This window comes from Enhydra lutris, unplaced genomic scaffold, assembly GCF_002288905.1.
Source record: "Enhydra lutris kenyoni isolate GAN:26980312 unplaced genomic scaffold, ASM228890v2 scaffoldscaffold31, whole genome shotgun sequence".
Classification (NCBI taxonomy): domain Eukaryota; kingdom Metazoa; phylum Chordata; class Mammalia; order Carnivora; family Mustelidae; genus Enhydra; species Enhydra lutris.
In genome coordinates, this window is record NW_019154115.1 from 7,332,448 (window position 1) to 7,358,347 (window position 25,900).

The 25,900-nt window shown below is 42.3% G+C and overlaps 1 protein-coding gene across 1 annotated transcript in view; it reads left to right on the plus strand.

Annotated features, from left to right (window-relative positions):
• LOC111153240 (thrombospondin type 1 domain containing 4) overlaps window positions 1–24,653 on the plus strand; it is a 199,085-nt gene extending 174,432 nt beyond the window's left edge. The window contains exons 9-12 of the mRNA XM_022512144.1: window positions 8,180–8,353; window positions 15,032–15,211; window positions 19,242–19,386; window positions 24,470–24,653. Of these exons, the coding sequence (XP_022367852.1) occupies window positions 8,180–8,353; window positions 15,032–15,211; window positions 19,242–19,386; window positions 24,470–24,612 (642 nt within the window). The 3' untranslated portion in view covers window positions 24,613–24,653. The remainder of the gene's footprint in view (window positions 1–8,179; window positions 8,354–15,031; window positions 15,212–19,241; window positions 19,387–24,469) is intronic.
• Window positions 24,654–25,900: the final 1,247 nt, after the last annotated feature.

Here is a 25,900-nt window from a genome sequence, read left to right on the forward strand (position 1 = left end):
GTTAGTGAAATCCTGAATGAGGTGAACAGGTACTCCCATGCCTCATTCGTTGTGTGAGCTCCTGGCATATAAAAGGCACTCGGCCAGTGGCAGGCCCCTTCCCTCCTTCTTACAACTCAGCGCAGTTCACTGGAAGTTCACTGGACTGCCCCCCTTCCCCAGTAACCTGGCCTCCCTTGGGGTCCCTGGGGGCAGGTGTCAGAGATGAAGTCTGAGGCACGTAGAGTTAACTGTGTGCAAGGGAAAGCGGCAAGAGATAGAGTTCATCTGTCAAAGACAAAACTAGGGGCGCCTGGGTGGCTCAGTCGGTTAAGCATCTGACTCTTGATTTCGGCCCAGGTCGTGATCTCAGGGTGGTGAGATCAGCCCAATGCGGTGCTCCCCTGGGCATGGAGCCTCCTTGAGATTCTCTCTCTCTCCTTCCTCCTCTGCCCCCCCACCGTCACTCACATGCGTGCATGTGCACGCTTGCTTTTTTAAAAAAAAAAAAAAGAAAAAGAAAAATGACAAAAATAGGATTTATAGGGATTCTGGAGTTGGGTCATGATGACCGTTACACGACAGTGTAGATGTAATCAATATTCCTGAAATATACACTTAAAATGATTACAATGGTAAATTTTATGTTGCATGTATTTTACCACAATAAAACAAAGGTTTAGGGAAAAGTACTAAGCAGAATTACAGAGCATACCTTGGGGTGGGGAAGAGAGAGGGGGAAGAAGATAATGAGCTCTACCTTCCTTTTCTTACGGAAGCTGACTGATGGACTGGCAGTGGGAGAGGCCATCCGGGGATTCCTGCCAGGGCAGCAGACTGGCCCCCACACCAAGGGAGTATGGGTTTCTGGATTCTCTAGAGCCCTTGCGGGTTGAACTGGGATGGAAACAGGACTGGCTGTCTCTGTCCTTAGTGCCTTCCTCTCAGCTGGGCCAGGTGGGCCCCGTTTCCCTCACCGGAATTCCTCACCATGCTCCCAAACTGGAGTGTGCCTACAGATCACCTGGGAACCCCCGCGGGGAGTGGGGGGGGGAGCTGAGTCTGAGTCCCCGCTGGGAGGTGGACCTGGGAATCTGCCTTCCTAACAGGCTCCCAGGGGCTGCGGAGGCCGCTGGGCCAAGGGTAAGAGGGGACCAGGCTAGTTCCTAGAGTGTCAGGAAACGCTGAGCTCGGGAGTCTCCTCTCCCCGCAGCATCATGGGAATGACAGGGCGCTGTCTCAAGTTCAGAGGGGGAAAGCGTCCTGCGTCGCCAGCCCGCCACGTGGGTGGATTCCTGGGCCAGCATCCCTCCCACTGGTGAGCGCCCACCATGGCGTGGTCGTCCAGTATTCTGAGCATCACCCGGCAAATGCTCATAGGGGTTTCTACCCCATCCAGCGCTAAGACACCCCTGAATTTCATCACCGTGATCACAGTAACACTCCACCTCAGCAGGGGGAGTGGTGGAGGAACAGCCCTGCCAACGCAGCCTTCACCCCGCATGCGGAGATCATCCTGGAGATTTTTAACGAGTGATGGATCTGCTGTGGATTCCTGACACCTTGTGGCTTCTGGCCACACCCCTTGGTCCCCAGAGGGCCTCCAGATAGAGAGCCCATATGTAATCACTGAACTCTAAGGACAAGCAGCGAATAGGGCCTCTGTCCCAGGAATGGGCTGAAATGGGCAAATGAGCCCTCGGGGAGGCACCGACTCAAAGGAAACAAATGGAGGGTAGGTGCTCTCAAAATGTGTCTGCGGATTCAGACTTGGGCACCGGAGGCCGAGTCCAGCAGGGCCCACCCCCATTCTGTCTGCACATCCACTTTCCCCCCACCCAAACCTCCCAGCAGAACACACCTCAGCTCCTGGCAGGCAAGCAGTCCTGGGAGGCCGTCTAGAAGCCACTGTGGTCAGTCTCCTGCCAGCATGAGGAGCCCTCTGCAGTGTCCCTGACTGAGCCCAGCTCCTTCCCAGAAATTCTCAGGTTGAGGCCGTTGCCCACGGTGTCCAGAGGGATTCTTTGGCATGGGACTAAAATGTGTCTTGCGAACTCCCACTCTGGTCGTGTAGAACATGGGTGTCCCCCCCCAACACACTGCAGCCCTACAGATATTTCGAGACTTCCTCCTCCTCTTCTCCTAAAAATTCTTAGGTCCTTCAACTAATTCTTTTGTTTCTGGATTTCTAGCCATCTCCAAACGCGTTTGGGTTCACAGTAAACACCGCGCAGTTAGTGTGCAAACAAACGAATAAAGAGAATGATGCCAGGCTTCCATTTTTCTACTGGGAAGACTTGTTGTAAAATAATTTTGGACGAAAATTATTTTTGTCAGATATACGTAAGACCTTAAGCTAAAATGTCTGTGTCCTATAATATAAAAGTTTGTGATACAAACACAGAATTTATGATACCAGTTTAAGTTATGAAACAAAAGGAGCAAGATCATTTGAAGTCTAGAGCACTTAAACCCTTTTAATCCTTAATATAGTATATGAACTCTCATAAAGAACATGCAGAGCTTAAGGTAATAATTTCTTTCATGAATATTCAATGACTTGTATGTCCAAGTAGACTGAAGCTTGGAAATTTTTCTAAAGGTTCACATTCACTAGAGGAAATGGAGGTTTTAGAATGCTCGTGTAAAGGTTAAAAGAGCTGAAATTATTTTCTCAGTAAATACTTCCTCACCTTCATCAATCATTATTCTAAAATATAAAGAAAATTATTTATATAACACAAACAATATAATCAATAAAAAGCTACATACAAAGACAGGCGATGCAAGACAACTGAGTTGATAATGCATCTCAAATATTTCATCTAAAATATTTAATCATAGTTCTTATATGACTACACACTTAATAACTTATCTTTACTTAACAAAATAGTAAAAATGCCATTTCTACTTTTTTAATGGGTATTTGCAAACATTTTCTCTCAAATATATTTTTCACTTAAATAATATGCATTTCCAGTTAAAGATCTAATGTAGTTATGGATCAAAATAATGTTCATTTTTTCTGGTCATAAAGTAACACATACTGCTATTAAAAAAAAAAAATCAGAGAGTGCCTGGGTGGCTCAGTGGGTTAAAGCCTCTGCCTTCGGCTCAGGTCATGATCCCAGGGTTCTGGGATCGAGCCCCGCATCGGGCTCTCTGCTCAGCAGGGAGCCTGCTTCCACCTCTCTCTGCCTGCCTCTCTGCCTCCTTGTGATCTCTGTCTGTCAAATAAATAAATAAAATCTTAAAAAAAAAATCAAAAGCATACCTATAATCTCTTCACTAGCAGATAATAATTAAAAAATTTTAAGCTATGTTGTTAAACTTTTTTCTACTCATAAATACTTTACATATATAGCTTTTTTTGTACTCATACGTATTTAAAAGATACAAATCATAATACTATATAGGTATAATTTAGTGGCCTTCCTTTTTCACATATGATTAATTATACACATGTTAGTGGCATTAAAAACCTTTAGAGCATGAATTTTAATTAGACTAAGCTATTGTTTGTCTACTATAACTGAATCAACCCCTATTCTTTATTTCCTCTCCAACAAATACTTGTAAATTTCCTTTTAATGTAAATTTGCTTTACATTTTAACATAAGTACTTGCTGAATCTAACCCTTGTCTTAAAATTCTAAATAGAGAAAAGATGAGCCCTTTATTCTTCTGTTTAAAGAATTTCTTTGCTCTTTTTTGAAAGATGTTTTAAGCCATGTCAGTTTAGTGCTCTGATATAAATAAGTAGGTAATTTTGCTTTATCGGCCCCCAGAACACAATGTTATTACTGAATGTTCATGCCTGGAGAAGATGAGTGGGAAGGAGGCGTGGGTGGTTTTCAGGAAGGTGCATTGACCCTCAGTTCCCTCATTGGTAGCATTGCTGAATGAGCATTATGGGATAACCTACTTGAACCATGACCTGGTTGAGGCTGGTGCTCTGGGGTGGGCCTTGGAGTCACCACGTAGTCCTGGGAATGACCAGCTGGTGTCAGTCTTTCACACTCGAGTAGCGGCTTTGTGTAAAATCAACCTTGTTAAGCTTTAGCTGAGCTCTGCTATTTTTTTTGCAATGGCAGTAAACATGTATTAAGCACCTAGTAATGCCATGCATGAGTGAGATACACCCTCCATGTAATGAGCTCAAGGGGGAGAGATTAAAGAAAATGTGATTGAAGTGCACGAACACTTAAGGATCCAGAATACATCCTGTTGCCCAATTTAAGATCAAATTAATTAATCTCTACTTGATTAAATTGAATGTGTAAAATCAAACCTGGGTCTTCTCTTAAACTTCCAGGGCTGTGTAGTTTTCTGACTCAATGACTCATCATAAACACGTCTTTGCAGCCACCTTTAATTGAGGGTAGGCCTTAGCAGACAGGGGCATCATATACTTTTTAGTTCTGTAAATCAATGACAGGTTTAAACACACAGGCAATATTTAATCACAACAGACCAAAAAAAAAAAAAAACAAAAACAAAAACCACTTAGAAAGTCCACCAGCCTCAATTTTGTAACACCTAATATCTAAGGATGTTTTCCAAGAGAAGAAAATAAGACGTTGAGCTTTTTGTTACTTAATTAGGGAAGATGATACATGAACCTGAAATTCAGGAAGAGCCATTAGAGCCTTGTAGTTGGTCCCTCCAGGGCTGATTGGGCCAAATTTAGCATTCAGCTGTCCCTGGAGCGAGAAGACAATCCTCAAGACACTGTTGCTTAGAAATTTCATGCGTTTCTGTGATTTGTCAGCCCAGGAGTTCAGCTAGGAGTCAGGTCCTTTTCTGACTAACAGGAGAATTTGGTCCCTTTCTCAGGCATGTCCTTCAGGGACAGTGAATGGGTGTGTTTCAGTGCCTGGCTTCAGAGGGTGGTCCCTGCTGCCCAGCAGGGGCCCATCGTTCCCCCTCATTCCTGCTAGGAGGCTTCCAAGCCAGGGCCTGTGTGGGGAACTACTTCCAAGTTGAAATGCCTTGTGCTTTTCGCTGCCGGTCAGGTAATAAAGAGAAGTCCCTCGGTAGGGTTCATCCCCATAGTGTTCTCTCATTGGGCACTTGGCTTGGTCCTTAACATTCTTCTTTTATATGAAGCACATGGGGATATGGGGAAATTTTCCCAGATGTGAGGACATTACTTGGTTTGGAAAGCAGAAATTAAGTTAGCCAAATGGAAATTACAGGGAAAGAAATATTCTTAGGGTTTGAAACAAGAAGTTAATTTAATTTGCCTTGTATTCTTCAGGAGGATTTCAATATCTTGAGTGTTTAAAGCTAGGGAAGAGATCACATCATATATGGCTGAAGCAAAAAACCCTTTAGCTTAGAACATTCCAATTAATGTAACAAAGGATTTTGTTGTTGTTTTGTTGTAAAAAGGACTGACTCCTTGGCTCCCATTCCTAATAACAATGCAGATAGAGTCATGCAAAGGGTTTGTGAGCCTGTGAGGGAGAAGAAAAAAACATTTCCTCTATCCTCTTAAGTTCTGCAGTAGAAGCCTGCAAATTAAACTGACAAAAGCAAGATTAACAGGAGAAAAGCCAACACATTTTATGTGATGTTAATTTTTCTGTGTGGCACAGGGAACCTCATAGGAAAGAAGTGAAAATCCCAAAGCAGTTGGGCTTGAATGCCTCTATACCATTTTAACAAAGAGTGATAAATTCTGAAGAAATGACTAGACAAAGGGAAGGGGCTTTCCTACATTTCCTACATGTAGAAACATGTAGGAAATGTAGGAAAGTGGCTGAGAAATATATGGGGGAACCTAATGGAAGAGAAGGGTTATTTTCGTAAAGTTTATTTCTTTGAACTCATCTTGGCATCAGATCCCCAACACCAATTATAAAAATGTTCTCTTCTTCCTGATACCAGGTGGAAATTTATGCTCTGCTTTTAGACAGTGAGAAGAAGGGCAGAGAGCCTTTCCTGGATCTGTTGTTTCTCAATTGCCTTCAGTTCAAAATAAGTCAAAGCAGCATATTTTGGGGTGGCATGTTCTAATCCCCTTCGGGCTCTTTGTTCCAGAGAGATTCTTCCCTGAATAGTTAGGCCCAGCCCAGCAGCAGTCATGGAAATGTTTGCCTGGTCTTCTGGGTTATGATTTTACAAGACTAGGTAGGAATGCACAAAAATGAAAATGGAAACTTTGTTAAGGAACCAGGGATGTATTTTTTTCTTTTCTCAAATTTTATTTAAATTATATTGCTTTTGCTTATTTAAAAAAAATAGTCATATTGATAAAAACAAACAAAAAACAGTGACTCTGTTTTTAAGGGAATACCCAGCAGAAACCCTTAGAATGGGCTCTGGTTGTTATCTAAAGGGCCACTTTCAGAGTTGGAACATGCTGGTAACAGAAGAGAAAGGAGCAAGGAAGGACCCAAGTCTGTGTTCATTTATTTAACTGATATTCATGGATTTGCTCATGGGTAAGGTGTTGACCTGAGAAGGAAGTAAAGATGATTCAGTAGTCCCTGACTTCAGTGAGCCTACTTCTATAAAGGAAAAAATAAAGCAGGACATAAAGAACCATAATACACAGGAAGATAGGAGGATGAACCATGCCTTGAGAATTCTGAGGCTGGAAAGAGTATATTGAATCAGGCAATCAAGGGAGTTTCACAGAGGAGATGGCCTTTGAGCTGAGTCTTCATGGATTCCGATGTGTCCTCATGAAGAGAAAGAGTTCTCTAGGCGGTTAGAAGGAACAGCATGGACAAGGCACCATGAGCACTTCATGCAATCAGGAAGTGGAGGACCCAAGCTCTGTCCAGCATGAGCTGTGTGGGAAAGAATATTGGGAAGTTAGCCTAGAAGACCAAGGTTGACTGAGGTCGTCTTATAGGAGAGCTTGAATGCCAGGTGGGGAGGTCCATGTTGGACTGGGACAGCATCAAAGGGATTTTCAACATGGCACTCCCAGCACCTGGAAGCCCAGCAAATTAGAAAAGGTGGTGAGACTGAGCCATGAGCTGGGACCATAGTCCAGGGGAAGAACATCAGTGGTGTTGGGAACCATGGGCAGAAAGAAACAGGACAGGAAAAATGTGGTGAGACTGGAATCTGTGAGACATGAAGGTTGGCTTGATGACAGAAGCAAGAACTCAAAAGAATGGTCAACTTTTGAATCCTGGTAGAAATTTAAGCACAAATTGGAAAGCCAAGAGTAGTAATGGGGTTGGTGGTGAGGCAGTGCTGCATTGTTCTACATGGTGAACATGAGGTATCTGGGGAGCACTCAGATAAGAGATCTGGAAAGTTCTGAACAGACAGGAAGAGAAGCAAAATAAGGCAGCATTCCAAAGCATTTCAAGATAGATGGAAAATGCTCTTTCAGACAGATGGAAAAGCATTTGGGGTATGACTCAGGAATGTGTTTAGTAGGCCTTAGATGAGGACAGAGTGTGCTTGCAGGACAGAAATCACTGGTGGTTACGTGGCTTTAAGTGAAGACCTTGCCTCAGTTTCTCTACCTTAGAGTGGGGATATATATTTCAAGCCCCATACCATTTACTGAGCACCTGCTATATGCAGACCACATTATTCATTACCTGTAATCCTGCCAGGAATGTGCTCCTATGCCAGCTGTCCAGATGAGCATGCCACAGATGGAAGAGGCTGGGTCCCTTGCCCCAGGCCATCCAGCTAGTAGGAATATTAACATGGATATGTCTGGTTCCCAGGTCAAGTTCTTTTTCTATAGGAAGCTGTCTGCTAATACTGTCACAGCTGTGGCCTTCAGGGACTGAGACCCCTGCAGTACTTACTATCAGGCAGCAATGTTGAGGGGACAGATGTCACTTCCCCAGCTTCCCCAGAACAGCCCAGACTCAGCTACCAGCAAGTAGACCTATGCCCAAGTGTTCATGCTTTCATTCTTCTGCTGCTGGATCTGTTTTCAAAAGCAAAAGTCAAAACAGGTTGCCTGACAAGTATAAGCATATCCATTGCAACAATGGGACAGGATATTTGGAATGAAGACTGTCCTAGAAAAGCTAAGATGGAGGTTTGCCATACTGATGTCCCATAATGGAATAGGCTGTGCGTGAAAAATGGTCAGGGATTCCTAGGGGAAATAGTAAGCCGGGAAACACGACGTTCAGTCCTTCATGTCATTAGAAAGCGGCCCCAGAGCCTGCAGGGGGCCTCCCCTCTAACGCACCCATCTCCTGTCTTGCAGTGCTCAGCAGAGTGTGGGGCTGGAGTGCGGACACGCTCCGTGGTGTGCATGACGAACCACATCAGCAGCCTGCCCCTGGAGGGCTGTGGGAACAACCGGCCTGCAGAGGCCACCCCTTGTGACAATGGGCCCTGCACGGGCAAGGTGGAGTGGTTTGCAGGGAGCTGGAGTCAGGTGAGTGGCGGGAGCTGGCTGGGTTCCTCCGTCCCTGGTCAGAGAGCATACACACTGGGGTGTGGGGGGTGGGTGAGTCAGGAAACTGGACTTGGTGTACCCCAGGCATCCTGGGTCTGAATCCCAGTGGTGCTCCCCATGGCCCTGGAGAAGCTGCTTATGCTCTGGAGCCTCTTTCAGTCAGCAGAGTTTCTTGAGCACCTACGATGTGCTCATCTCAGCACCTAGAATATGTCAACGAGCAACACAAATATCCCTGCCCTCAGGGAGTTTATGATCCAGCATGGTTTCTTCATCTGTAAAAGGCTGTTAATGACCGTACTGTGTGAGGTTGTTTTTAGAAGAAATGAAGTGATGTCTCTGAAGAATGCAGCATAGTGCCTGACCCAAACACACAATAAATCGTAGCTGCCGCTGCCATTATTGTCACTAACAAAGCTGGTTTTTGTTTGTATTTGAGTGTCAGAAGCCCACATAGATGTGATCCAGCAATCCTGCTTGTGGGGATATATCCAAAGGAAACAAAACCACTGTCTCAAAGAGGTGCCTGCACTGCCATGTTCATAGCAACATTATTCACAATAGCCAAGGTCTGAAAATAGCCTAAGTGTCTGTTGATAACCTAAGGAAGATGTGGTGTGTAGATATATATTATGTATATATATTGTGTCTATATATAAAATGGAATATATAATAATATGTAATAATTATATGTAATATATAATTTTATATTAATTATATATATAATTATATGTATTTATAGGTTATATAATTTTATATATTTTATAAAATATATATTAATATAATATATTGTATGTATATTATAAACATATGTTATAATATATTAATATATATTTTTATAAAATATACAAATATATGATATATAAAATTATGTATTATATATCACATATGTAATACATGATTTATATTATAATTATATATGATAATATATAATATGTATATATTATATAAAATATGTATATTATATATTGTGTATATGTTGTATATAATACTACATATATAAAATACATATACACATTATGTATATTATATATTATATTATATTATGTTATATATTATATTATATATTATATTTATATATACAATGGAATATTATTCAACCATAAAAAGGAAGGAAATCCTGCCCTTCATGACAACATGGATAGACCTGAAGGACCTTATGCTAAGTTAAATGGGCCAAACAGTAAAAGACTGATACTGCATGGTATGACTTATATGTGGAATTTGAAAAACAAATGAAACTCAGGGAAATGCAGAATGGTGGTTGCCAGGTCTGGAGGTGGGTGCATGGGGAGAGGTTGGTAAAAGGGTACAGACGTTCAGTGATAAGATGACTACGTTCTAAGGATCTAACATATAACACGGTGATACAACTGATCATACTGGCTCAGTGAAATTTGCTAAGAGAGCAGGACGTAAGCATTCTCACATATACACAGAAGAGGCAATTATGTGAGGTGACGGGTATGTGAATTAACTTGACTGTAAGAATCCTTTCATAATGCCTATGTACATCGAATCATCATTTGTACATTTTAAATATATCACAATTTTACTTGGCGATTATAGCTCAATAAAACTGAGGGGGGGGGATAGAAGCAGATAGAGGAAAAATTGTGATTGTTGCCCACATAGAGCAGATCATACAGAATAACTTTAATAAAATAATTTCATTGATCAACTGATTTTTTTCCTCGGCATTCCAAAATTGAATACACCCCCCTAAGAAAATGTGGAAAAGATTGTTCCCTCTTCCTGCCCTGTTCTGATTGCTGTTAGTATTTTGAGTTCTTGGGCCCCTTAGCATTTGGCTCTCAGGGCTGACTTGTTCTCCAAGGACTTTTTGGCTGATGGTCATGATTTACACATTATCAGGACCTCTGGCTCCATACAGAATTTGATTTCTTTTAAGTAGCTCTAAAAACAGGCCCTGAAAAAAATAGACTGCCCCGTCCTTGTAAGCTGATACAACCCCCTTGGAAAGCAGTTTGGCAATAAAAGTCAAGAGCCATAAAAATGTTCATTTGCCTTAACCAGTCACTCCACTTCTGGGGATTCATCTTAAGGAAATAATTAACAGAAGAAAAAAAAAAGTTTTTTTAAATGAGGTGTTCATGACAGCAGGGCACTGAGGGATATTACGGTGTATCCTAACTCATTAAAATATGATGTAACAACAACAGTGATAATTCGGAAGAGGTAGGAAGTACACACGATCCAGTGGCAAGTGAAAACCAGAACATGAAAATAATATGAACTTTATCTCAGCCCCTTTGAAGAATGGGTTTTTAAATGAACAACCCAGGGAAATGTTTTCTTCTCAAATTTCCTTGAATGTTTTTATAATACAAACTGTAAAATATAGAAAATTCAAAAAGAAAAAGAATTTAAGTACTCCCAGTGCTACCCGAGTGGGTATCAGAGTCAGACATACCTGAGAGCAGGTCCCCGCTCTACTTCTTTGGAGTTCTTCTGGTTTGGGGCAAGCAACATGACCCTTGGAGTCTGTTTCCCCATCCAACCATGAGGATGAGAATACCTACTAATATGTATTAGTTCCCTGTTCCCCATGTTTATTATTTTGTCTGCCACCTGTTTCCGTATCACTATTGGCACCAAAACACCTAGGACCCGAAATCCCAAAGGTAATTCGGAGTAAACTGTATTATACCAAATATCCCCAGAAACAAGGCAAAGGGAAGAGTCCTCTGGGAAATTGTGACAGCTTCCACATGGTGAAGAGAAGCAGTGCAATTCAATTTGAATGTCTGCCAATCTCAGAAAAGGAGAAGGAACCAGGATTCAGGCTCTTTTTCACTTGCGGGCCTCCTGGTGACCCCAGGCTTGCTCAGAGAACTGAGAGTGATGCGAATCTGGGGGACGGCAGTGTTCATTTCTGCTCACACTCAAAACATGGAATTTATTGCCTAGTTGCCCAAAGGGTCACAACATGACTGAATGTGACAAGGTTTTAGTTCTGGATTTATAGGGATGTTGGAGCCTGCTGTCCCCTCCCTACCCTGGGAATTTGATGTTATCCCCAAAGAAAATGAAAAAGGGCATGCTTATGTACTGGAACTAGAGTGAAAATAAATGTTCCTTCCGTCCATGTGGTTTGATTAGTAGTTGGTACCTGGAGCACTCCACAAGCCTGGTGACAGTGAACTATCCAGGGTGGACATGGAGCCCAAACCATACCTAGCAGAGCTCTTCCCTGGGACTTTTGATGTAGACCCAAGGGAGGAGATTCCCTGGGAAGTTGTGAGCCCAGGTGCTGGCAGTGGCCTTCTTGAGGCTTGCAGAGAAAGCCAGCCCAAGAGAATGAGACCTATCAACTTTAAGGAGTCTTTTCTCTATCTGGCACCAAAGTAGCCCAACTACTACTCCTAAGATATTCTGTCAGTGTCTAGACTGGTGCCTGAATTGATGCACAGCTGTTTCTTTTCTTCCCTGCCAACTTTGGGTTTACTTCACTTTGTAGACTGTCTTTGTTCTGGGGGGGTCTTTCACAGTCTTGACCATTGGGAGCAGCCCTCTTGTCTGCCTGTCGGTCTGGATTTATTTTCAGTGGCATCTGAGCAAATATTTCCACTCTCATCTTGGATCAGTGATCCACCAGAATACAACTACAGGAATTATTCAGATGTAGAAACACACGTAATTGCTACCACTGCTCAGTGGAAATAGTTATGTCTGTTAAATACCATCTCTGTCTTCTACACTTTTCTTCTATAAATTCTATGAACTATATTTTCTTTGATATTTGTTATATTTGATACTTATCAGATATTTACCTGATAAATTTATATGATAGTTATTTATCATTGTTGATTTTTCACCTGGTATATCTTTGTCAATTTTTATGTATTTTTTAAGATATGTCTTTTGCATGCAGGACTGTTTTTATCTTTAATTTTACCCAATCTGCAAGTCTGTTTCTTGATTTTAACCATTCACATTTATTGTAATCACTTACATGCTTGGACTTTTCCCTGCCATCCTAATTTGTGTTTCTAATTAGGAAACTTTCTTGGTCTGTTTCTTCTTTCCTTTTCTGCACATGTGCACAGATCAGGTTTCCTTAATTCCATTTTTCCCCGTTAACATTTTGGAAGTTATAAATCCAATTTTTATTCACTTTGTGATAACACTCAAATTTTTAGCACAGAGTTTTAAACTTTCATGTTTCTATCTGTGTCAAGCTATCAGCAATCACATTTTACCCCAAAAGCCTTAAGTCTTCATTTACTTACCTCCATTTTCTTAATCCACAATATCTCCAAAAAGATGCTGAGATCATCTGAATCTAGCTCCATATTAATGTTAATTAATTTTATAGAAAATACTGATTTTGGTTTTAAAATAGCTGTCTCCCCTCCAAAGTTTTTTTTTTTTGTAATATTATTCACATAACATATAATTCACCTTTTTTAAAGTTTATAGTGCAGTGGTGTTTAGTATATTCACAAAACTGAACAACCATCACCACTGTCTAATTCCAGAACATTTTCATCATCCCCCAAAGCCCCTTTATCCCTTATTAACAATAGCTCTTGCAAACTCTTCTGCTTTGTGTCTTTCCTGGTTGTGTCTGCTTCCTGGTTCTTTTTCATTTAATCAGAGACCACTAGTCAGTAACAGGATCACGAGTGGTAAGTTTCTGAACCCTTGAACATCTGAAAATGTCTTCTCTTTGCCCTTTGATAGTAGGGGCAGATGCCTTTATGTCCCCCTGCCAGTCAGGCCAGCCCAGCTGTTCCTGGTCAGTGCCTTAGCAGCTGATCACTGTCTCACCATCCCAAGGCCTCCCTCCTGTTCTTCGTATTCCTTCGTGCCTGAAGCTCTAGAACTGCTTCCTCTCTGCTGGGCAGCCTCTTCTCTGCATTTGAACTATGATGTGCTCCTTCAAGTTAATCCCATCTGCCTTTCACCATTCAAATATTCCCCATAATTTCTGGTCCACCAGGGATGAATGCCCTTTCCCATTTTCAAATGCTATTTCATGCACACATATCCCCCCGCCCCACCCACACATCCATTCACTTGTTCCTAGTGCACATATTCTGCCATTTCTGGGCATTTAGGGTGGAAGTCTGAGATATGTGCTTATTCTCTCTTAACTGCCTAATCTCTTAGGGGTTTGTCAAAATAGCAGAAAATAGCTTCAGGTTTTGTTCAAGGCTTGTCGTCTACTATTCTGCCAAGCACTCAGTACAGATACAGACCCCCAGAGCAGTCAGGGGTCTTTCATGTCAGGTTTCCAAACCCCCATTTTGCAAGTGAGATAGTGGATACGTAGGAAAGTGCAGTATCTTGGCCAAAAAAGCAGAGCTATTTAATGACGATGTCTGGACTAGTTTCCACGTCTCCCATTCTCCCCCTGCTGCCCCCTGGATCCTTAGTACACACTCTCACCCCCGCTGCAGGGGAGGCCAGGCCTTTTCCTGGTGGCCGGTCACCCCTCTCCTACCTCAGTGCTGTCATGTCCACAACTTTTGGAAGAAAAGGACAAAACATGAATACACCCCCAAATCAATCACTAACTCACTTGGAAGAAAAGAAAAACAAACCAAGAAGACTTGTTCTCCAGATGTCTTATGAAGACCCCGCCTTCCAAAAAGGGCACCAAGTGGAAATTGCTGCAGGGATGCTTATTAAGTCCTGTGTGACTAATAGACCATAGTCTATTGGTTTGGGGTTTACCTTTTCCTTCTTAGATATGTGTGGTTTTTTCCCTGTTTTGATTTGACAGTGTTCCTGTCTATGGACCGCAAAGCTAATGTTAAGGGTTTCAACTAAAGAAATTGTTAGAGGCTTTTGTAAAGATAGTAGATTATTTAAGATTTCTAGAAATACTGGATCACAGCTTTAAAATGTTGTAATCATAAAGTATTAAGAGTAAACCAGACATGAACAGGAAACATATTGCAAAGTAATCGATATTAAACAGAATAATTTGTGAGAAGTTATACACATCATGTTTCTGTAAACTAACAAAACACGCCAACACGTGTAATTGTCTGACCACCCTCTTTGTGTGACTATACTTCCAAGCTTCCCACCAAGCTGGGAAGGGAGAGGCTTGGACTCCACAGTCAAAGGCTTCCTGCCGGCCACCTGTTGGGAGGGGAGGACTCACCATAGGGGAAATTGTCCCCACTCTGGGATCCTCCCAGCTGTGGGTGTCCCAAAGAATTTTAATATAGCCCCTCGTCCACAAGTGTGTGGGCTCTGAGAGATTAATTCATTTGCAGATCAACCAGAATGATAGTTCATTGTTTTACAGTGAGAAGTTTCAGAATCTACTGGAAAAGAACCAGATTGATAGGCTGATGTGTCCCTCTCTGTGTGCCAGGACAAGGGGGCGTCTAAAGAGGTGGTCTGAAAGAAATTATGTCAGTCTCCCACAGAGGGTACCATGATCTCACTGACCAGCATCCTGGCACTGTGATAACTCAGGGCACCCACTCTCCATTCCTGACACAGAGCTCTTAGGAAAACTGGCATCCTCTTGTGACATCTTATCCAGTAACATTTTCCAGGTGTCCCTGGGCTTGTCCTGACTGAATTGATGATAAAAAGCCCTCATAAACATCCCTTGATGTTCTTGTCCCCTTTCCATCATGTGACATGCATCCTTTTCTGATGTTTCTCCAGTGTTCCATCGAGTGTGGGAGTGGGACCCAACAGAGGGAGGTGATTTGTGTTAGGAAGAATGCGGACATCTTTGAAGTACTGGACCCCTATGAGTGTTCCTTCCTGGAGAAACCCCCCAGCCAGCAATCGTGCCACCTCAAGCCTTGTGGGGCCAAATGGTTTAACACAGAATGGAGCATGGTAAGTCATGGTGTTCTCAATAGAGCTTGCCTTAGTACATCATTCATCTGCTTTCCTCCCAGAGACAGCCAGAGCACCTACTATGTGCCAGAGTGACCCACTCTAGACTGTCACTTTCAGGGCACCTCTGAACACAGCCTGCTTGTTGGGAGGTTAGGACCATCTTGATCTCTAAACTGTAGAGACCATGAAGCCATGAATCTCAGCCTCAGTGTGCGTAAGAATCAACTGGGCTCTTGTTTGAAAAGACGAGTTCAGGGTCCACTCTAGCTGAGGAATTTGCATTTTTAACAAGCTCTTGAGGTCCCTTGGATGCCGGTGTCCTTGGGCTGCATTTTGAGAAATGCTGTTGCAGCAGATAATGGCTGAAGGGATCCAAGGATGCTCTTGGGAAGACTGCGTCGTGCGGCGGTCTCAAAAAACTCACTGAAGGAATTTCTGTCAGGCCTCGGAGACCTGTGTGTGTGTGTGTGTACTTTTTTCCTAATCCTGTAGACATTATAGATTGTAGATTATGGGACTGATCCTGTTTTTCTCTTTGAATTGGCCCCTTGGAAACTCAGAACCAAAATTGGGGCCCATCTCTAGGAGAGAGTTTATCAGACCTTACAGAGTGGATTTTGTATGCCAGTGTGCCCCGGCTTTTCCCTCTCTTTCTTATTTTTACCTTCTTTTTTGCTCCACTAGTCTTACCTCTTTTTCCTTAAATCTTACAAACCATTAGATATTTCTTAAGACCCCTGAAATATTTTCTGTGAAAAGGGAGGGTAATCTGTAAATGAGGAGACAGAGAAAGAGCTAATTAAGGAACAAAATTAGGGAAGTAGGTAATTAAGGAACACAATGGGAAAGGATGCAAACAGGAATAAAAAAATCTTTTTCCAAAAAATTCCTGAGATAGAAAACTGCCTAAGGCATCACTGCTGGTGATACAATGAGAGGACACGTGAGGGGGCGGCAGAAGGTTCATTCTGCCTTTTGTCCCTGAGGATCATCCAGCAGGGCCCGTAGGTGAGGCCAGAATAGAGGCCAAAGCCTTCCTCAGAATCATGCAAAGGGGATAAAGAGGATTTTGCTTATGAAATATATTTATAAAAGCTGTATGTCTGCTCTAATGATAACAGCCTTTGGGCACAGGGTAAACCACACCTCAGAGGCAAATGGGAACAAAGCAGGTGTTGAGTTTGAAACGTGTTTTGTCGACTTCTGGGAAATGGAATTCAATCATTTTGATGTTGGCCACAGCTTTTGAGAATGCAGAACAGATCACTATATTATTTTGCCTTTCAGTTTAGAGGGTGTAGAAAGGGCCAGAGTTCACCAGGCCAAGTCAGAAGAGAGGAACTCCCAAAACACCTGACTGGAAATAATCCAGATGTGCCTCCGCAGGTTGGTGGGTAAACAAACTGTGGTACACCCCCAACCACAGGAGAGCACTCAGCAACAAGAGGAAATGAGCTGACATGGTCGAACTTCATATGCACTTTACTAAGTGAGAGAAAGACCCCAAAGCTACATATGGTATGATCCCATTCATATATTCTGAAAAAGAGGCCACCCCATGGGCAGAGACCACATCGGTGATGGCCAGAGGGTGGGGTGGGATGCGTCTCACTACAGAGGGGCACCACAAGAGGATCTGCATGTTTGACGAAACTCTTGGATCTTATTTGCAGCAGGAAATACACAATTCAGTGAACTTGTCGAAAAAGAACTGTGCGCCACCACAAAAAGTGGCTTTTTCTGTATGTAAATTGAAAAAAAAATACACTACAGAAAATATGAAATAAATGATTATGACAACAGCATAGACAGTGATGGAAGTGAGATCTCTTGAATATGCCTCGTTTTATAAATTTGAGTTTCAAGCCAAGTAAACTTTTATTTAGATAATTCTAAAAATTAAATTTGAGAAAAGCAACCCCTAAAAATGGAAAATATAGTGAAACAAATTAACCTAAACACATATCCAGTTGACAACATGGGCACGATTGCCAGGTGGCTTTAAAATGCATTGCTTTGGGGCACCTGGGTGTCTCAGCCTGTTAGGCATCCAAATCTTGATCTCAGCTCAGGTCTTGATCTCAGGGTCATGAGTTCAAACCTCTGGTTGGGCTCCACACCCAGGCTACTGGTTGGGTTCCAGTAGTGGAGCCGACTGAAAAAAAAAAACAAAAACAAAAGCAAAACAAACAAACAAAAAAACAGTAATTTGACTGTCCATCCCTACGGACCAAGAGAATTGTCAGAAAATGTTGACACTGTTTGCAGGGATCATATTTGTAGTGAGAGTGTTGTAATTATAATTGGAGACAGTTGGGTGGATAGTGTGTGATAAAGTAAATAAGTAATTTACTTTATGATAATATATATATAATAGTTTATATGATAATATGGTAGTATCTTTCCATTTTCCCCAGTATCCATGAGAAATAGGATTCCCAAATTAGGAGAATGCAGATACAGGTGAGATAGAAGAGATTTAAATGAAAATCCTGTTTTTCTGAATTTGAATTAGAAACATCAGTATGAACTCACAAATTATCCTTAAAAAAAAAAAAACAACAAACAAACTATTTCCCAGTTTTACCCATTTACCCATTGAAAGCGCCTAGAAACAATGGCTAACCCAGTAGCGAAGGGCATGTCTATCAGCCAAAGAGCTGATTCCAGGTTTGGGACCATATACATACAAATTAGATTAGAGTATCTTTTTACTCCAGGCAGCAAGAAGTTCTCACAGACAATTTAGCTTTTGCCCAAAGGACTCAAGAACCAAGTTTTAGGGTCTCAGACTAGCCACTGAGGAGACATCAGTGAACATCAGTAAAGATAGTAATTGCCATAGATTGAATGAAATACATCCTATGTGTTTAAACCCATCCATTTATAATAAGTGTATGATAATAAAATCAATTAGAGGATCCTCCATTAGGGAAACTATCTCATTGTTCTGAAGACTGGGAAATAAAGGAAAGTAATCAAGCATTTACCCTGTCTTTCCTAAATAACTTGCACCACTGGGTGTACCAAAGAGCAAATCTAGGTAGGGATAGGGGCCGGGAGGATATTAATTTCCTAGCTAATAAAAGAAGCAGCAATGATAGAGTTTTGCCACCATTCTTCAACTACAAGTGAAATAATGGATCTAGACACGACGCATAAGTGGCTGCAGACAGCCCCAAAACAGAGATAACCACATGCATCCAATGAAGCAGACAAAACCAAATCTGCACCTGTTAGGGCCTCTTCTACACCCAACTTCCAATTTACAGGAAATGCAGGGGACAGAGAATGATGTTAAACTGTACAGTGCAGATGCCGTCAGCAAAATCCCGACTGTGGGAAACTACGGGACAGGTGACTCCGTTCCTCCTGACAAGAAAGTATAATGCAGGGTGGGGGGAGGGAGGCAAAGGGGGTGAACCTGTGGATTCAAAAGAGTCCTAAAAGGTCTGTTGACCAGCTGCAATGTGCGGACCTGATGTAGATCCTGATTTACAAAACAAAACGAGACAAAAAAAGTATTAAAAACTTGAGATTCACAGGAGATGTGGAAGTGGGAACTCTGAATGTATTTTTGAAGATAACTTGATTTTTTTGAAGCTATCAAAAGATAATTTTTGATATGATTAAAAGATAATCCAAAGATAATTTTGAAGATAATGTAATTTTGAAGGTAATTTTGAAAACCTATTATTAATTTCCAGGTGTAATAATACTGTTGTGGTAACTTTTTAAGAGTTTTGTCTTTTAGAGTGGCAAACTGAAATGTGATAGAAGAAGTGATGTGTTGTCTAGATTTGCCTCAAAACAGGAGTGGAGTGGAGTGGAGTGGATTCAGTTGGGGTATAGATGGGACACAACTGGCCGTGACTTGATGGTTGTTGACGCTGGTTGATGCGTGAGAGTTTGTTTTAGTATTTAGTCTGCTTGTGAAGATGTTTGAAATTTCCCAGTATGTGCCGCTCCAGTGTGCCGAGCGAATGGACGGCCAAAGCCCCACCTCTCTCCTTTTGTCACCGTACAGTGCTCCAAGAGCTGCCAGGGTGGCTTCCGGGTCCGCGAAGTGCGCTGCCTGTCAGATGACATGACCATAAGCAACCTCTGTGACCTGCAGTTGAAACCAGAAGAGAAGGAATCTTGTAACCCTCAGGACTGTGTCCCTGAAGTTGGTAAGTAGGGGTTCCTATCTCGGAGAGAAGGTACATCCTCCTTAAACCCCAGCGGGTTCCCTGGTATGAAAATGCCAAGCCCATCTGGGTCTCTCCGTGACCTTGTGCACAGTCACGGGGTTCCAGGGGTCAAAATACTCTCAGTGTGATAAGTTTCATAGTTTAAGATGACTGTTCTGGGTGGTGATCCAAGCCACCCTCCAAACTTAAGCGCAAATTGATTAAAGTGGTAATGATTTCAGAGATTGGGTTCCATTATCTTTAAGGCTGAAGTAGTGAGATTTCGACTTTTAATTGTAGGTGCAGAACAGTGGAAGGAAGAAAATTAGTAAGAAAGGTCTAAACCTATTTAGAAGAAAAATGTTAAATAATAATTTAAAATAAGAAAAACTTGGTATAGAACATAATAAGAAATGTGAATGGATAGAGGGACTAATATTCATGGATGGGAACACTCAGTACTGTAAAGAGGGGGCACCTGCTGGCTCCGTCTGTGGACCATGCACCTCTTGATCTTGGGGTCATGAGTTCAATCCCCATGTTGGGTTTAGAGATTACTTAAAAAATAAAATCTTTCTTTAAAAAATTCTGTAAAGAGGATAAAAGAAGGCTCATGAGGCTCAACATATAAAATGCTTAAATATATTGCCTTAACATATACTTGAACACATTATAAAATACAGAAATTAAAACTACATACTGAGTCAGGAAGAGACAGGGGTATGAGTGTTACAATACAGAATTCTTTTATACAAGGGAAGTGAAGTATGACAAAGGCCTAATTTTTAAAATTTTATTTATTTGAGAGAGTAAGAGAATGTACATACACGAGCAGTGGGGAGGGGCAGACATAGAGGGAGAAACAAACTCCTCGCTGACCAGAGAACCTGATGTGGGTGGGGATTGATCCCAGAACTCTGGAATCATAACCTGAGCCAAAGGCAGAGGCTTAACCAACTGAGCCACCCAGGTGCCTAATAAAAGCCTAATGGTAAGGAATTGGGGAGAGGAGAGACTTCCCTCTTTGAATAGATTCAAAGATCTATTTGAAAAAAAAACAAAGCAAAACACTAAATCTTGCTTTATGCCATATATAAACATAAATGCCTAAAGGATTAAAGACTCTTGCGTAGAAAACACACTGTAAAAATACCAGAAAAATATATATCTTGGGGTTAGTTAAGGCTTCGTAAGCTAGACACAAAACTCAGAGGCCTTATTGCTGAATGTAAAAACATAACATAATAAATTAAAAACTTTTGTCCTGTTAAGTACATTGTATTAGTCAAGGTTCTCTAGAATGGATGGGTGGATGGATAAGTGAGTAGGTAGATAGATAGATAATGACCAATTTGTCATAATTTATTATATAGATAGATAATGAATTATGACAAATTGGTTCACACGAACATGGAAGCAGAGCAGTCCCACAACCTACCAGTCATGAGCTAGAGACTCAGGAAACCTGCTGGTGTAATTCAATCTGAGTCTCCAAGGCCTGAGAACCAGGGGAGCTGATGGTGTAAATTTCAGCCCCAGGGGCAGGAGAAGATGACATGAAATGTACAGCTCAAGCCTGAGGCAGGAAAGGGGCAAATTCCTCCTTCCTCTGTTTGATGTACTGTTCAGGCCCTCAGTGAGTGAGGCCCATCTCCCCTGGGGAGGGCCACCTGTTTTACTGGGCCCATCAGTTCAAATGCTGACCCCATCCAGAAGCACCCTCCCAGACGCACCGGGAAATCATGTATCATCTGGGTTCTCCATCCCCGGTAAAGTTGATACATAAAATTAACCATCAGACACATCATAACCCAAGTTGGAAGAAAAGAAGAAAGCAAAAGAGAGGGAGAATGAGCAATAATTGTGAGAAAAATGTGAAACATACATTATTGGAATGTGATACAATCAATATAAGAAGAAAACGTCCAGCCGGGAGCCAGGAGGAAGAAATAGAGAAGTTACCATTCATGCACACAGACGTGTTCCATCTAGATGTCCCCTCCATTGACTTATTTACATTGGCACCAATAATTAGAACTTGATTTAAATGTGGATCCCAATTGTTATGTAAATTGTTTTTAGAAGGGTACACTGTAATGCAACACTGGAAAGAAACATATATAAAGTCGTCTCTTCGCCTCTGGCCAGGGCAAGATAATTAAAGACAGTCAAAATTACCAGAACCTTAGAATTGATTGTACAATTTGCAGAGCTAGGAGTGATTAGTATAACCAGCTCCTGTGTTCTGAAGAGCCATCACTCAGCTGGCAAACATCTCCCCCAGTTTTCTAACTAATATGACGTGAGAGAAATTGTTTATGAGTCTGCTTCTGTCTTCTCCGTTTGTCTATGGTGTCTTCTCTAGGAGAAGGAAAGAAACTACTTAGCTTCCACCTACAGAAAAGTCAATTAAGGAAAAAAGGGAAACAATGGGATTAACAAAATAGAAAATGTAAGCAAAACCTTGGTATTGTTTGGTATGCTTTAGGTTTATACCATTAGAGCGAAAGGTACTAAAAATGTCTAGGCTGAGAGTGGGAGTTAAAAGCGCAAAGTGTATCCCAGACAGTTGCTCCCAGCAAGAATCTGTAGGGACTCAGAAAGCGACCAGGGCTCAGGTGCACATTTGATTATAATGCTAAAGAAGAAAATCAGACTGTTATCAGTTTTTTTTAATCTACATACATTTTTATAATCTTTCATGTAATTCCAAAGAGACATTACTAAATCATCTTACAATTGATAGTATCTTAGAATCAAATAAATGCCATTCAAGCTGAGTTAAATCCCTGATATAGGGGGCGCCTGGGTGGCTCAGTGGGTTAAAGCCTCTGCCTTCGGCTCAGGTCATGATCCCAGGTCCTAGGATCGAGCCGCGCATCGAGCTCTCTGCTCAGCAGGGAGCCTGCTTCCTCCTCTCTCTCTGCCTGCCTCTCTACCTACTTGTGATCTCTGTCTGTCAAATAAACAAATAAAATCTTAAAAAAAAAAAAAGATAGATTCTCTTAAAAAAAAAAAATCCCTGATATACATAGAACTCACTCAAATTAGTTTAAAAAAGGAAACAAAAAGAACCACTGTTCCTCTGTACCTTCCCCTCAGTCTTGCTGTGAACCAAAAAGACAAGCCGTCCAGTGTTGTAAAGAATGAAGGATGGAAACAAACATTATGGAAGAGGCTGAGCTGGTAACCAGCCTCACTAGTAAATAAAAGGGCAAATTTTAAAAATAAGGGCAGTCTGTGTTTTTCCATAAGACTAGAAAACTTTTCTATAAAATAGGGCTCAGTAAATCGTGTAGAATTAATAAATGAATGAACGGTAGAATTTCTTGTAACTCATAAAAATTGGAAGCAGTTACATTTCTACCAGTAGAAGGAAATGGTTAGTTATGTTACTGTACACAGGATAGAATTGATGTCCTAAAAAGAATGTGGTAAAGCTGAATGTTATGATACATAAATGTATTCAGTATATTTGTCAGTAATGTCAAGAAGCAAGCAGATAAAATTTGGTTACTTTCCAAGTTAGTCTGTAAATTCAAGCTATGTTAATCAAAATCTAGACAGGGCTTTCCATTGAAAAATCAGACAGATTGTGTCTGAAGTTTACATAGAAGATCATGGGCAAAGACCCAATAATGGCCAAGGTAATTTTGATAAAGAACAATGTTGGGAAATGTATCCTTCATGTATCAGGACATATTGCACAAAGATAGACAAACCAATGGAACAGAACAGAGTGCCCACAAATAAATCTGAGCATGGTATGGTATATGATACATGGTCAAGGTTAACAGTATGAGTCTGGGGAGGAAACGTGAACATTCAGTGAGTGGTGATGAGATGATTGTTTATCTGTATAGGAAAAAACCAGATTGAATTCCTACTTATCAACACACACACACACACACACACACACACACACACACACACACACATCAATTCCTGGTGATGTGAAGAGAAATTCTTTTTAACTTTTAGAAGAGAATATGGGGAAATAGGCATATTAGTGTAGGGAAGGATTTCGTAAATGAGAAACCAAGTACCAAACCACCAAGAAAAATATTATTATAACATCTATTATATTAAAAATAAACTCTATTAAACAAGTAACACTGAAGCAAAGAAAAGCCACAGGTGTGGAGAAGATATCTGCAACACATCTAACGTGTTGGGGATCAGGACCATTACATGTCAAGAATTTCCAAGAATCATTTGTTTTAAGTCAACTAAATTAGCAAGGGGTCAAAGGATAGGAAAATCAATTTGCCAAAAAGGAAACTCAGGTGGCAAATATACATGTGATGATGTGTGCCAAAAAAGTAAAACATGCAGCATAAGCAAAAGAAAAGCAAAAGCATTCTGTACCACTGACAAAAATATGAATAGTTGCACCCACCCCCTTCAGAGAGCAATCCGGTGAGAGACAGTAGGGTTGTCTATGTACCTAACACCCAAGCAAGACCCAGAGAGGGGGCATGTGTAACGGCTGTGCAAAGGGGCAACGTTGGCAATCGTAAAGAACTAAAAACAGCTAAACTGTCGTGTGGGTGGGAAATGGATCCTTAAGTTGTGGAATGTACGATGGGTACCATTCAGTGATGAAAATGAACTCCCCCTAGAGCAGTCCATAAACGTGAACAAATCACACCAAGTCAATGTTGCCAAGGAATATATACAATCTGCATAAAAAAAAATATTTTTTTCTAAAGTTGAAATGCCACTTAGTGATTAGGGTACCAACGTTTACAGTTCAGGTATAAAGACAGGATTGGGGATAATAAACACCCCACGTGGGGCTTGATTACGTTGCGAGTGAAGAGAAAAGGCGAGGGGGTCACCGACCCAACTCTGGGAATTGCGTCTATGCGGGTGAGCAGCGAGCATTGAATTATATTCTCTATACTTAATCCTGTCACCATGTTTAAAAGACAAGTAAAAGGGCGGCTCTTGGCCCAGCCTCCACCTCCCATAGGTAATAAAGCAGGACCAGGACGGAAACCGCATCCCACGCCCCTTTTCCGCCCACGGGCCCCTGTTGGCGCTGTGCTCAGAGGGTCTTTTCTGTTCTCTGTTGCTGCAGATGAAAACTGCAAGGACAGGTACTACAACTGCAACGTGGTGGTCCAGGCGCGACTCTGCGTCTACAACTACTACAAGACCGCCTGCTGCGCCTCCTGCACCCGCGTGGCCAACAGGCAGGCGGGCTTCCTGGGGAGCAGATAACAGCCCCGCCCCCACGCTGCAGCAGGGGAGCGGGTCAGGGAGGGGGGGAGCGGTGGGGCCAGGGGCTCCCGGGTACCACCCTCCCCCACCCACCCCGCCGTGCTGCCAGCGGGCGTAGTCATCACCCCACCTTCCACAGAGCGCATCCACGTGGGGCCCTGGGGCCAAGTCACGGTTGTCCTTTAGCAACGCCTTAAACCGAGGATCCCTGCTTGGGAACCCTGGCACGTGGTGCTGTGCTCTCTGAAACCTAAGCGGTGCGGGTGCTTGGAGCTCTCCGTCAACTCCCCTTCCAGCACTTTCTAAGTCAGCAGGTGGGCCCTAATGGCGCACTGCCTCATCCGTGGTACTTATGGCCTTTTCAACATCGGGGTCCCTTGGAGAGTCCAAGAGGTGGGTCCCACCCCGGAGCCCTGTGGAGCCTCGCTGAGACACCTGCTTCCCATTCTTACCTCAACCCCATGGTGCCTATTTTCATGCTCAGAGACATTACGCTTTTTCCTGCCTTGTGACAGAAATATCTCCTGTCAAATAGTGCTTTCTTATTTCGCAGGTGTATTCACAGATAATAGATCATTAGCAGCTCACAAAGCCCCAGAATGGGAGCCAGGGACTGAATCACTATCCCCATTTTACTGACAAGGAAACGAGACGTGATTTAAGGAATTGACCTGCCTGGTATATTGACCTGTGGGGTGGCAGGGTTGAGTCTGACCACACAACTCACCCGCCCAGAAGCCTTAGGTCTTCATTTCAGACCAAGCGACTAAGAAATTTCCCCACTCAGTAATCAGAGCCCAGCTCTAGAATTCCTTCCTCTGGCCAGAGGTCAAGAGGGTCCCCATAGGACTCCGTTGTTTTATCATGTTTCTTTCTGTTTCTGTCTTCCTGGACAAGGTCACAGATACTGGTTACAGGACTCTGTGCAGGTTTTGTTAAACCCCATCCTTAAAGGAATTGTCCTTGACACAAGAAAGCCTTTGGGGTAGCAAGGTGATGCCTGATACTCTGATTCTGTTCATTCCCCAGTGATATGTGCCCCCCAGGGAACTGCACGCCAGGGGCCCTCTGGCTACAGAGCCTGTCCGGTCTCCGTGCCCTGGGCTCTCTCGAGCCCACAGCCCCCTTCCCTGGGCTGTGCGCCACCCAGTGGAACGTCTAACCGACCTGTCTCAGCATAAAACCTGTGTTTATATTAGAAAGTCTCCCTTTGGTTTTTCCAAGTTGCTTTATGGATTTCTGTTTGTGATTTCTCATTCCTCCCTCCCACCACCCCCCCTCCCGCCAC